General features: G+C 43.1%; 1 protein-coding gene across 3 annotated transcripts in view; it reads left to right on the top strand.

Moving 5' to 3' along the window:
- Positions 1-13,430, top strand: part of Marchf10 (membrane associated ring-CH-type finger 10) — an 80,918-nt gene that overhangs the window by 7,107 nt on the left and 60,381 nt on the right. For all 3 annotated transcript variants that reach the window (XM_077801146.1, XM_026402293.2, XM_026402295.1), the window contains exon 2: positions 2,044-2,166. In XM_077801146.1, coding sequence (XP_077657272.1) covers positions 2,044-2,166 — 123 coding nt within the window. The remainder of the gene's footprint in view (positions 1-2,043; positions 2,167-13,430) is intronic.

The following is a 13,430-nucleotide window of genomic DNA, read 5'->3' as shown; positions in this document are numbered from 1 at the left end:
AAAAGTGGCTCATATTTCATTGAACTTCATCAAGCTCTTCAGATTTCTTTTAGGGTTGCTTTGGCTCATTTATCATTTCTTGTTTATTTAACTTATTCATTATAGTTACTATCTAAGTGTTCTTTGCATTTTCTTTTTTACATTATGAAACAAACACTACCGGGTTATTTATTTCAATGATTTACTATCTATGTGGCATTACTTTAAAAAAAAAAAAAAATAAGACAAACAGTGGGACGGTGGGGAGGGAAGAAACAGTCATTTCAGAGTGTTCTTCCTCTCCAAGCAAGGTGGGGTGCAACTCCATCTCTCTTCTGGAATCCAGGATTCCACCTGCTGCAGGTGACCATCTGGCTGCTGGGGACGAGCTGGAGGCCAGGGCCTTACCTGTGATTCAGTTGAGAAGCACAGTGTGACCAGGTGCTCAATGTTAGACTTTCTCCATGGCATGGAACTCTGGAAAGTCCTGCCATAACACATCACAGAGGAAAGTGTTTCTTGTAACAGAAGAAAAGAAATCTTCCCTTTCTCAGCCTGTCCAGGAAGCAGGATATGGCAGGTCTACTTTAGTAACAATATTGTTGATCCCACACCAAATCTATTCACTGTGACAGTGGATGATTTGACCCTAGAAGGGCAAAGGTGAATTAGGTCACTGGGTCTACAAGTATAGAAATACTCCTAAAGTATTACTCTTTGGGATTATTTAAAATGTCAGTTGAGATCTTCAAAGCACATGATATCTTTGAATTTTTTTAGTCCTAATTACTAGAGGAGAGAGATTTGTTACCATATTTTATTTGAGTTTTGCTAAGAAAAATGGGGGGAATTAGTTCTGTTGCTAATTTTATTTTTATTATTTCACATTTAGGGATTGGTATTTTTTTTTCCAAAGCCAAAATTCAGTTCAATTAATATTAAGATAAAGGGTCACCCTTTATCCACAAGAGATTGAGCCCAAAGTCCCCAATATGTGCCTAAAACTGCAAATAACAATGACTCTTGTATATTGTTTTCTCCCCTGATACCTATATACAAATGATAAAACTGAGTTTATAAATCAGGCACAGTAAAAGATGAATAACAATAAGTGAGGCACAATAGTAGCACATGCCTATAATCCCACCTACTTGGGAGGCTGAGGCAGGAGGACCATAAGTCTGACAATACTGTCAGCAACTTAGCAAAACTATTTCTGGAATTAATGAAAGAGAATAATTTTAACAATATACTTTAATAAAATTGCCAACATCACTACTTTGAACTGTTATTAAGTAAAATAAGGGTCCCATGAACATAAGCACTTTGATGTTACCATATTGGTTCTGATCACTGAGATAGCTACACAGTAATCGTTAGATAAGCAGCGTATATGCTGAATAAAGGGATGATTCATTAGGACAGGACAAGATGAGAAAAGTGAGATTTCATCATGCTACTTAGAATGGTACTCAGTTCAAAAACGCATAAATTGTTCATTTCTGGAATCTTCCATTTAATAATTTTGGACCAAAGTTGACCATACCAGAGAAGAGGAGTAATCAGGAAAATGAAAGAGAAAAGATATCCCATGATCTGGTTCTTAGTGTCAGCAGGATTGGCCAAGGGAACATTGTGTGGAGGTTATTCCGAGCAAAGGGAATAGCATTTGCCAAAGCTAATGTGAAAATTCTGCACATTGGGGGTAACTTTGCAGGCGGGAGTAGCAAGAAGGGGGATCTAGGAAGAGAATGAGATGGAAGGAGAAGCTAATATGGCAGATCAGGTATAACCTTCCTCGAGAAGGCAAGTGTTGGGTAAGTTCTTGACAAAATGCCTGTTAGTGTGTTCATTATTTAGACTTATTAAAGCAGTGACTGAGATTTTTGACCTGGAATTTTGCACGAAGGGCCAGTAGGGCAACACCTGGTCTTTATACTTGATAGCCGACACTTTAGGAACCCTCAGAGAAGGATAACATCTATCGTATGCTCCTCACGATCAGAATGAAGCCTCAAGTTGCCAAAGCCAGTCATAAATCAAAATTTTTTTTGTTTTCTCTAGGCTTGTTTGAGACGACAGGAATTCAGAAGAGACTCAAAGGATGAGAAGAAACAAGATCAGTTTGAGGGGCAAGAGATAGATTTTGAGAGATCCCGGAATTCAAGCGGGTCATCTTCCAAACAGGTATGGAGAATTCTGGGGGACAGACAGTTTCCTACTCCTGTGTGTGTGTGTGTGTGTGTGTGTGTACTCAAAAAGGAGATGTTACAGAATCCTAAAGGTCAGGGCAGGGAGAGGTGCGGGGCAAGGCATGGGCCCAAAGATTCCATCCCAGACACCACCCACCACTTCCCAGCTGTGTGGCCTTCCTACTTTTTGGTGAGGGCTTGCTCTTCTTTCCTGTGGTTAAAAGACTGGAGGTCGATGGTCTGCAAATACCATCTGCATCAGAAATGCTGGAACACTTTGATTTTAAGAGTTGAAGGCACTGGGCGTTCATGTTTGTGACTTATGGTCTAAGCCACTGCATGTTCGAGTCTAGCTTTTATTTCAAATGGAAGAAGACAGCAAAACATAGTGATAATGTCGTCATGCAAAAACTGGCAATTGTTTAAATATTTTCATCTAGGATGATAACAAATAATAGGAACAATATCATATTTTTTAGCAGAATGATGAGGATGATAATGATAGCAGTCAAAATAGTTACCATATGTGAGTTCTTACAGCAGTCCAGGCACTGTACTAAGTAGCTAATACGTATTAGCTTACTTAATTTTCACACATCTATATGTATCTAACACACACACACACACACACTTGCCCCATTTTACAGATAGGAAAACTGCACCTAAGAAGTTAAGAAATTTTACCTAAGATCTCACAGCCAGTATGTTGTGAAGTAGGAATTCCATGCCAGGCAGACTGACCCCAGAGAAGGTATTCCGAACTGCTGAGCTGTCCAATCATATTTCATCTTTAAGATCTTGGCTGTCTGAGAATTTTACTTATCCTGCCTACAAGCTAAATACCACAAACTGCATTCAAGCCTGGTTGTTAGCATGGTGAATTGATTTAAGATGAGTAATATGCCTTTTATGAATTCTTACTTAATATTTTATGCCTGAAATAGACTCCAGAGGGAGGGACTCTCTCTCTCTCTTTCATATCAGTGGCGTGGATCTTTGAGATAGATCTTGGATACCTGATATCAATCAAATTCTTGTTGAGATTTCTTCTTTAATCTACAATGTTCACAACTGCAGTTATTTAATGTTCAAAGGACACCTTTAAAACATCTATGATTGATGTTTATGGATGTAGCTATATCCCTGGGAGAGATGTATACTCCCTAATAAGGGATATAAAATCACAGGACAAAATATCCCGCCTAGAGTCTGAAGGTGAAGGAGACCATCTCATGGTACCGCCAGCTCCAAGAAGAACATGTTGCTAAGGCTTTTTCCTGTTAGTCAAGGACTAGATATGATGTCTGCTGCTGGATAAACTTAGGGAGTGAGATCAATCCAAAAGTTAAATCCAGTTTGGATAGAATAACACATTTTAGCTCTAAGACAAATTCTTACATTTTTATACTTAGAAACAAAAATCAAGAACGGATAAGAAAATTCAAAGTATTTTAAGTAAACAGTAGTGTGTAGCAATCTTCCTAGAATGGCATTACTAAACAAATGGGCATCTGGATTCTTCTGTTTTCAGGCAGAGATTCACGTTCATAGTTGGGGCCAGTTTGTATGGCAGCTCGTGTGCATTTGGGACATTTGGGACTTGCAGTTTATGCTCCTCTCTACTCATTTTAGGGGACAAGCTGGTATCAGATTCCTATGGTTTCCTTCTTTCTGCTATAAAAATTAACCACTCTTTCAGACCACTTCTAAATAAGGATATGGTTATACATATATAAGTAATTATGTGAAATAGCTTCTATAATCATAGATTATTTGTCTGAATTTTCCGACTCTTAATTTTATTATTCACTTATACTCACCACAAAATAATGAAAAAATTGCATAGAACTGGTAATTTCTATCTAAAGTACAAGTTGGATGCAGTGGCCATTCCTATAATCCCAACAACTTAGGAGCCTGAGGCAAGAGGATCACATCTTCAAGGCCAGCCTCTTCAAGTTAGGGAGACCCTGTCTCAAAATGAAATTTTAGAAGAGGCTGTAGCTGTAGCTGAGTGGTAGAGTACCCCTGGATTCAATCCCGAGAAACACACACACACACAGTACGAGGATCATACTATTCCACCATTCCTCTGTGTATCGGAGAACATGAAACATTGCTTTCATAATCTCATTTTTTCCAAATGATAAAACCATGGGGCTGGGGTTGTGGCTCAGTGGTAGAGTGCTTGCCTAGCATGCACAAGGCATTGGGTTCGATCCTCAGCACCACATAAATGTAAAATAAAGTTATTGTGTCCACCTAAAACTAAAAAATAAATATTTAAACACACACACACACACAAGGGTTTGGTCCTTGACTGTATGAATGACTTTAAGGCTATATCTTCTCATCAAGAAGAGTGACAGTGGGCTGGGGTTGTAGCTCAGTGGTAGAGTGCTTGCTTCACATGTGTGAAGCACTGGGTTTGATCCTCAGCACCACATAAAAATAAATTAATTAAATAAAGGTACCATGTCCATCTACAACTAAAAAATATATTTTTTTAAAAAAAAGAAGAGTGACAAAATCAGAATTTTCCACAGCTGAAGTTCACTGCTTTGCTTTTAGGGTTGGACCCCCACCTACATTTCTACGAAATCTGATTGTCTTTAAGCCTTCAGAGCCTGGAGATGTCCTGCCATATCTCAAATCCTGAAGGAATGCACAACTTATTAATAAGCTTGTTTTCTCAGTGTCCATAACACCAGGGAGATCCTGGACCTAGTCTCCCAGAGACTATAAGAAATAAGATACAAGAAAGCTGGCATCTCCCGAAGGAGAACCAGGCCAGACAGATCCAATTTCCAGAGCTCAGCGTATTGAATGTCACATCAGGAGCTAGAGTGCCAAAACACCTGTCAATCAGAGAGGGGCAGGAGAAAGAAGCTGCTCAGAGAGCCAGTGTGAACCCACCAAAGTCCCCCTCCCTGGGTGCAAATTCCCCGAGTAATTTCTTTCCAGAGATTGCAGTGCTGAAACCTCTAAGTAACATTTTGCCTATGATTTGTGGAGGCAGGTTTATTCTCTTAGTGAGTGGCTAGTATGAAAGTGAATTGCTTACTCCATGGAAATTCTTCCACCATTCTGTCACTATGTGGAGCGTGCCAGGACCAAATTTTGACACTTGAATTGCAATTTTCATCACTTGTTCATTTCTCAACTCAGATTCGCATTGTGACAATTCTGATGAGCCTGGAACAAGCAAGGCATTTACCATCAGGTGATGGCTCCAGTGTCAAGTTGTCATTTCCAGACACCTGCCTAGAGGTGGGCATGTCCCCAAACACGGTTACCCTGGTGGCTGCTCCATCATGGCACAGCCTCCTCGCTACAACCAATGGCTCTAACTGCCGGGGGTACGAAGAGGTTGTGTTTAATTTAAATCTAGGAATAAGCAATTCCTATCAAGCCCCTGCTGAGTGGTTCTTTAAAGTGGTACCTCCTAAATACATTTCAGCTTGTGATTGGGCATAATAAAAAACATTAATCAAGGCCAGCTCTGTCCCTCTTTACAGTGTGAATTCAGGCAAACCCTTTGCCTTCGAAGCATTTCAATTTACCATCAAGGGGATACTTGTTATTGTGCTTATCTTGTTTGGGATGATTGTGAAAATAAGGGTGATCTCTAAGTGACATACTAACATTTGAATACATATAAACTGTCACCGGTGTCCACTGCAAATGATGCTTCAACAGGCTTCAGTAGAGGAATTGTTTCTGCTCTTCTTCTTTTTTGCCTCAGCCCCATCCAGGCCACATTTCTAAAGGCCAACCTAACGTAGCAACTTAATTTTAGACCTTTCTCAGAGTTACAGATAACCTCTTAAACAGCTTATTCAGAATTTTAACATGGAAATAAACAGTAGGTTCACATAGCCAACTAGAAATTGGATAATTTAGGGGACCAGAAAGCAAAGAAGTCTCCATATAAGGAGAAAATAGCTCTCCTCTTTCCCAGGTGCCCCTAGGGATTGCTGCTAGCTTGGAGGACCTGCTGTGATTGACAGGGGCACCAGGATTTTTCATCCTTTCAAACCTCAGCAGAGAAGAGACAGAAGCCCCAATTCCCTTGTAGAAGATGAAGAAAATGATTAACCCAGGACAAGGAGGACAGCAAGCTTCTCTGAAGAGACACACTACAAGTCCTTCTCATCTTTGGAGATCCTGTATCCTTGCTGCAAGAGACACTGTTCCCAATGCACCAGCCTCAAGCCCTGAGAACATATTGTCACTGCATTTTCTTTGTTGGGAAGGAAAATGGAGATCAGCCCTCAGTTTTTCAAGAGCACCTTTTCCTTGGGTGATAGGAACCCTCAGCAACCAAGCTACTAAATATTTAGATTGCAACTCACAAGGACCCAAGGTTACATTGGAAGGAGGCGTAGGCAGTTAACCTGATACCAAGAAGCAGCTGGCTGTGGCCCAGGCCCTGCTCAGTGTGATGTTTACATCCGTGAGGTCACCTGAACCTCCCAGCAAACAAGGTAAGTTTCAGGAGAAGGCTATTTCCTGACACACACATTTTTAATTGTTTTATCCATGAGAATCCACACAAACTTGGAAGATTAAAAAAAAAATAAAGGCTCTAAAATGCAACCTGTAATGGTTTAAAAAATCAGCAGGTCTACCACCCCTCCATGAGGGCAGCAGAGGTCTAGAACTGTGGTGTCCAGTGCCAGTGGTAACATGCCATGTGTAGCTATTCACATTTAAATTAATTAGAAGTAAATTTAAAATTTAATTCCTGAGTCACACTAGCCATGTTCCACTGGGGTCAGAGTCTGCTGTGCTCCACTGTGCTGACACAGAGCATTTCCATCATTGAAGAAAGTTGTGCGGGACAGTGCTGCTCCAGATGGTCAAATCTAAAACACAAAACAAAACAAGACCCATGATCCAGGAAAGAGTTTGGCTTCCCAGAAGCTGGACCTGCAGAATCCACAATGCAATAATTTACATACTGCAGCTCCTGGCACTTGTTGGCTTCCCTGTGACCGAGCTGTCCCTGAAAGCTGGCTTGATTTGCATTTTGTATTTTTCCTGTGACCTGGGTATATTTGCATGACTCCTTTCCTTACCTGTTTATCCATCCTACTCTTCCTGTGAAGCCTTCAGCTTCTCCTCTTTCAAAGAGCTCTTAGGGAGTTATCCTCCCATTAATCTGTCAGTGTCAAGCCACTGACACCCTGAATAGTGTCACAAAAGCAGCCACAGCTTGGGACGTGGCATATGTGTTCTGTGAGTCATGCTTGTAATCTTCTCCAGCTTCTGCGGGTCCATTGTCAGGTTCCTTGGGGGCCGGGCCTTCCTTCCCCTGGCCCCAGGCTGTGCACTGATGAGGCGGTCACGCCTGCACACACTGGCTCTAACTGCTAAGGGCCCTGCCCTGGCTGTGAGTCATCTCTCACACCTGGTGTGGTGTTTGTCACAGCCGCCCTCTTGACTTCAGAGCAGATCCTGCGCCCTCGAGGTGCACCTGAGTGATAAGGCAGCTGTGCACAGGGCGTCTGGGGCAGGCTGTGTGCGTCACAGAGAGGGAATGTGCAGCCCATCTTCTGACAAGCGCAGATCTGTGGGATTTTCCTTGGAGCTCGTTTTCCATTTTAGCTGTTGATCTGTTCACTGCAGTGTTCCTCAAACCCCTCAGACTCAAGATGCTGGATGCACCATCTCCCCTTAAATTGGTTCCTCTTCCTAATTTGGTAATTTCTGCCTGAGCCAGAATTCTGCACGTTGTCTTAGACTCCTCCCCCTCTTCCTTCTGCTCCTCCTCACACTTCAAAGCAGTCAGACACAAAGCTTGTCTGTCTTATCTCCTCTCTTGACTCTGCCCATCATCACTTCCCTTTGCTGGGCCCTGTCTTTGTTTCTTTCTTTCTTTCTTTCTTTTTTTTTAGTCTGGATCATTGTAGGGATGGGTCCTCTGGTCATCTTATCTAGAAGCAAATTGGATCATGACAGTCCTTTATTAAAAATTCTTCACTACGTCCTCATGGTCTTTGGGACCATGTTCAAAGACTTAGCAAGGCACTCAAGGCCCTCTTTGGCCTGACCCCTGCAGACACCCCGCACATCGTCGACTATGAGGGCACGCCCTCTGTGAAGAAAAGAGTATCCAGGGCTCCTCCTGGACATCCAGTGGCTGTTCTTATCTTTCTTGTGTGTTCTCAGGACACCCCTGGGTACATCTTTTACCATGGGTACATCTTGTCTGCCTCCTCCCTCCGACTCAGAGATAGTCACAAGATGCCACTGTTTACTGTTACATTTCCAATACCTGGCAGGAAATAGGGGCTCAATGCTTGATACCTAATGTATTGGGAATGTGCACATATTGAAAGTCACAACTGTATGGACGGAACAGCCAGAATAGTGATCCTCACCCTGCATGAGAGAAGACAAAGGACAGCATTACTTTGAATGGAGAGTGCTGTATGACCTGGCTTTGAAATTATCCAGAGAGGAGTGTGGTTTGGTGAGACTGCCAATCGACAATGACCAGTTTGGGCTTGAAAATTAGTCGGTTATGAACCACAAATCCCTGAAATGCTGGTGACTAGAGTAAAAAGCTAAATTCCTGGTAGACCATTCTGCCAAGAGACAAATGACTTCTTCCTTCAAGCCTGGGTAAGTTCCCTTGGTCACAGGTAGGCAACACACAAAGGCATCAGAATGCTGGGCTGGAAACTCGGCCCAGAGGTGACTCGGGACTTGCCTGGACTTTACCACTGAGGTCATCTCGTTGTGGTTGAATGTTCTGCAGGATAACGCACCAGACCGAACTGGCTAGTTCTTTTATGATTAGGTTGTAGATGCATACTGGGTACAGGCCCCTCTCCAGGCACACCAGCTCTGGAGGTCTGAAGGTTGAAGCAGCAGTAATGGAGTAAATGAATGACAACTACCTGAGCCAAAGCCAGCGGTGCTTCATTTCTCCTTTACTTCTGCACTTTGTCTGAGTTCCACTGGGCAATTTAAAAATAGGGTATGACATTCAAATGAGGCAACTGTCCGTTTAAATTGTGATTGGTTCCAGAAAGGTGTCCTGCCTCTTTGAACAGATAAGACAACCGCTTCCTTCCACCAGGGTGATTCTGCCATGTGGCTGAGTTGATACCAACACCAGTTGTGATCCCTGTTCAGTGAAAATGTTGGTGCCAAGAATTGGTGGTCTCTGACCCAAAGAGCTCCCTGTGTCAATTAGACTTAGCAGCTCAGAAATTGCATGAGAGAAGATTATGATAAAATATCTCTTTTTCTTTGTATGTAATAGCATATATTTCAAGTTTACTACATTTTATTAAAATTACCTACTTTTAAAAAATGGTTCCAATTAATCTCTAAAACCAAAAAAACTTGTTAAAAAACCAATTAAAATTCAGATATCAAAACTTAAAAATGTTTCAATTACGAGATAATAATATTCAGGTGCATACCTGCACTAAATATATTTTTATAACACCTGGCATTTCATCCTAAAACAATGTTTTATATTGGCTTTATTCATTAAAAATTATAATGCAATTATTAATTAAAAATAAAGCAAAATTAAAAAATAAAATAAAATGCAAAAATTATAAATCACTGTGTATAAGCCACTATGTTGGGTACTATGGGGATATAGTAATGAATAAACCATGCCCCGCCCTCGGGTAGTTTAGAGTTGGTAAACTAAGATATTATATAAATGCCTGCAAATTTTAAGCTGATCCTAACTCATGGTCAAGATCTGGGGAGTTGGGTATGAGGTGGGGAGCTGAGGCAGGGAGGATTTTCCAGGAGGAAGGAAGAGGGCCTAAATCAAGGCTCATCTGGGATATGGCCAGCGTCCAGTCTCCCTGCAGCAGGAAATGTGTGTCAGCCCTCTTTCCAGAGCTTCCCTGTGACTCCTTGCCATAGGGAAGGCTGCCTCTTCCCTGAGGAGGCTCCTTCCTAACCGTCCTCCAGGGGGCGCTCTCCTTGCCACTCCAGCAACCCCACCAGGAAGCAGGAGGGCGTCCTTGCTCCCCAGTGCTGCTCCCAAACCATTTCTCCCCTTGCTCTGTTGGTTTATGCTGTTTCACTCCAACGCCTTCCTCCATTGGTCATCCCCATTAGTCTCCTGGCCACTCTCCTTTATTCAGTGAAGGCTCTGGCGAGCAGTTCAGTCTCCTGATTTCCTGCCACCATCCTTGCCGACTTTAGCAACCACCTGGATAACCCAGCCACACCCTGGCTCCCCAGTTCCTGATGCTTCTCAAGAGCCCTGCTCCATTCTGTTCTGCTGCACCTAGCCCCGAGGCACATCCCTGACCTCTGATGTCACCCCCAAATGATCCTGTCATTACTGCTCTCTAGACCTCCCAGCTCTGCGAATCCATCACTTCTAGTGTGACATCTTCGACTTCTTGGGAATCTCTGTTCCATTGGGATTCTTCTCCCTTTGGCCTATGATCACCCCGCTCTGTGCTGGTATCTCCTTTCTAAGCAACCTAAATTCTGTAATTTAGGTTTGTAATTCTTTACCTCTTTGTAATTCTTTATTCGTTTGTCTTTTTTCACACCTGTCATCAAGCTCTGCACATCCAGTCTCTGGGCCTATATTCCGGTCACTGGCTATTGCTCAAGAAAAATCATTCCACTTTTTGAATAATGGTGTCCCTGAAAGGTTACAGCCATCCACCTCCTGGAACTCCTCAAAGCTGCTCAGTTACTCTACCCAACTCTCTTCCACCTCAAACCTCCTTCCTTCTCCCCAGGCTTCAATCCCTTTTTTCTTCCACCCCACACCATATGCCCAGATTTTAAAATCAACCTCTGTACCTGTGTCAGGATCCACCCCTTGCCCTTCTCAGGACCTTACTTAGTCCCTCCTTTCCCTGCCTGTACCTCCAATTTGGTACCAGAGTGTTCCCATCAGCGGGTAATCGTAATCTAAGGCCTCCCTCTCATCAAAAAGAGAGAGAGAGAGAGAGAGAGAGAGAGAGAGAGAGAGAGAGAGAGAGGAGAGAGAGAGAGAACAGAACAGCCCTTCCTTATCCCACACTCCCCTCCACTTATTTCTTTTTCACAGCCAAAGTTCCCAGAAGAATCATTTACACTGCCTGACTCCACTTCCCCACCTCCTACTCACGCCCCAGCCCACTCCAATCTGGCTTCACACTCCTCATTCCACAGAAATGGCTCTTCCTCGAGCCACTTCCACATCCCCGAATGCTGCAGATCTCTTTCGGTCCTCACCGCGCTTGACCTTAGGGCAGCTTTGGACTCTGCTGGCTGCTGCCTCCTCCACATGCTGCCCCCTGAGCATCTGCAAAGCCGCTCTCCCCCTGGCTCCCTCCCTCTTCTCTGGAGGCGGCCTCTCATCTCTGCTTCTCATCCTCCTCCAGCTGGCTCCGAATCCTGGGATTCCTCGAGGCTCGGTTCTCTTCCACTCTACACCAGGGGTCTTAGGCTATTTTTGTGCCACAAACCTCTTGGCTGGGAGTGCATCCCCTTCTCAGAATAATATTTCCAAATGTATAAAATAAGATGCACGGGCTTTCAAAGGAAACCACTTTTATTGAAATAGTCATCAAAATATTTTTAGAAATTTGTGATTCAGTAATATGTGTGCTTCCTTATTAACACTTTAAATAACAAGTGATGGGCGTAAAGGGTATTTTGAGACATCTGCAATGAATTTAATGAGATGCGAAAATATCTGTGATTTCCATTGGTGACAAAAATCACAGGTCCTGCTAATACTACTTGTGGTTTGTTGCCTGCATTCATAGATGAAAGATCTGCTTAGATTTCAGGTACAGGTTAGTGGAACTTTAGAAAGACATGATTTTTTTTTTTTTTGCATCCAAGTTCATGACAAAGTCTTCTTCCCTAAGAAGCTGTGTATTCTAGTTATCTCATGAACATTTAACTGCCAAAGTCAAGATGTTAATGACCAGTGCTTCCCAGATCTGTATTTCTAACCTAAAGTTCATTTTTTATCTCCAGATCTAATCATTTATATATCCCAACTGTTTATTTACTGTATCTACTGGAGTGTCTCAAAGACACCTCAAACTCAGCAGGCCCAGGTCTAAAGTTCCCACCCTTGACCCTTCATCCTTGCTTCTATGTGTAGCATCATTGGAATCTGGCATTTCCTCTCCACCTTCCCCCTGGTTCAGTTCATCACCAACTCCTATCAATTTTGTTTTCCCAATGTCTTTTTGATCCATCTGTATCTTTCCCAGCAGCACCAGCTCCCTTGGTGACAGCAGTGGTTAGATTAGATTATGTAAATTGTAACCTAATGGTAACCCTCACACTTGACTCCTGCCCCATGTCTCCTTCCCATACCACAGGCACAGCCATGAGAACAAGTGGAGCTCACTTCACCTCATTTGCTTGCTGAAGCCCCATTCTGTGGCTTTCAGAACCAGGACCAAAACTCATCATGCAACCAGCAGGACGCTGTGGGCCCGGGCCCTCCACAGTGCTCCCTAAGCACCCGGGCTTGGTATCCTCTTAGGTTCTAGGCGCTTCCTGCAGCCCTCACCCTGCCTCCTCACTGTGCCACAGATCTCAGCTGAGGTCCCTTCCTGACCACCCCTGCCCCAACTAGATTAGGACCCTCCTCCCATGTTCTTGTGTATTTTCTTTTTTTCCCCCTTTCACTTATGACTCTTGGAATTTTTATGCTTATTTAATTAATCTACCTCCACTCACAGAATATAGCCCTTAAAAAGGGTAAGATCTTGTTTTTACTCACATTCTCTGGTCCCCAGTGTGAGAAGTTATATTGTATTAGAGTTTAGTTGATGTGGATTAACAGGTGGTAACTATAGGCAGTTGAGGTGTGGCTAGAGGAGGCGGGTCCCTGGGGGCATGTCTTTGGGGTTTACATTTTGTCCCTGGTGAATGGAGCATTCTCTCTGCTTCCTGGTGGCCGTGTCCTGAGCCACTTCCCTCTGCCACACCCTTGCGCCACGACGTTCTGCCTCACCTTTTGCCCAGAGTTTTGGAGCAGCCATCTATGGACTGAGACCTCTGAAACTGTGAGGTAAAATACGTGTTTCCTCCTATAATTGTTCTTGGCAGATCTTTTGGTCACAGTGACAACGAAGCTAATTAAAACACATTGCCTTCTCCTTGGAGAGGTTCCTTTTCTGTGCAACAGCCTAAAGCACCAAGTGTGAGACCACTTTCAAATTTATCTTTGATTTGGGTGGTGCTGGGAATCAACCCCAGAGTCTTGAGCATGCATCAAAATTTATCTTATATTGACTCCTGTAT

Source organism: Urocitellus parryii, chromosome 7, assembly GCF_045843805.1.
Source record: "Urocitellus parryii isolate mUroPar1 chromosome 7, mUroPar1.hap1, whole genome shotgun sequence".
NCBI classification, from domain to species: Eukaryota; Metazoa; Chordata; class Mammalia; order Rodentia; family Sciuridae; genus Urocitellus; species Urocitellus parryii.
The sequence above is the reverse complement of the archived record's forward strand: the minus strand, read 5'-3'. Positions and strand labels throughout refer to the sequence as shown.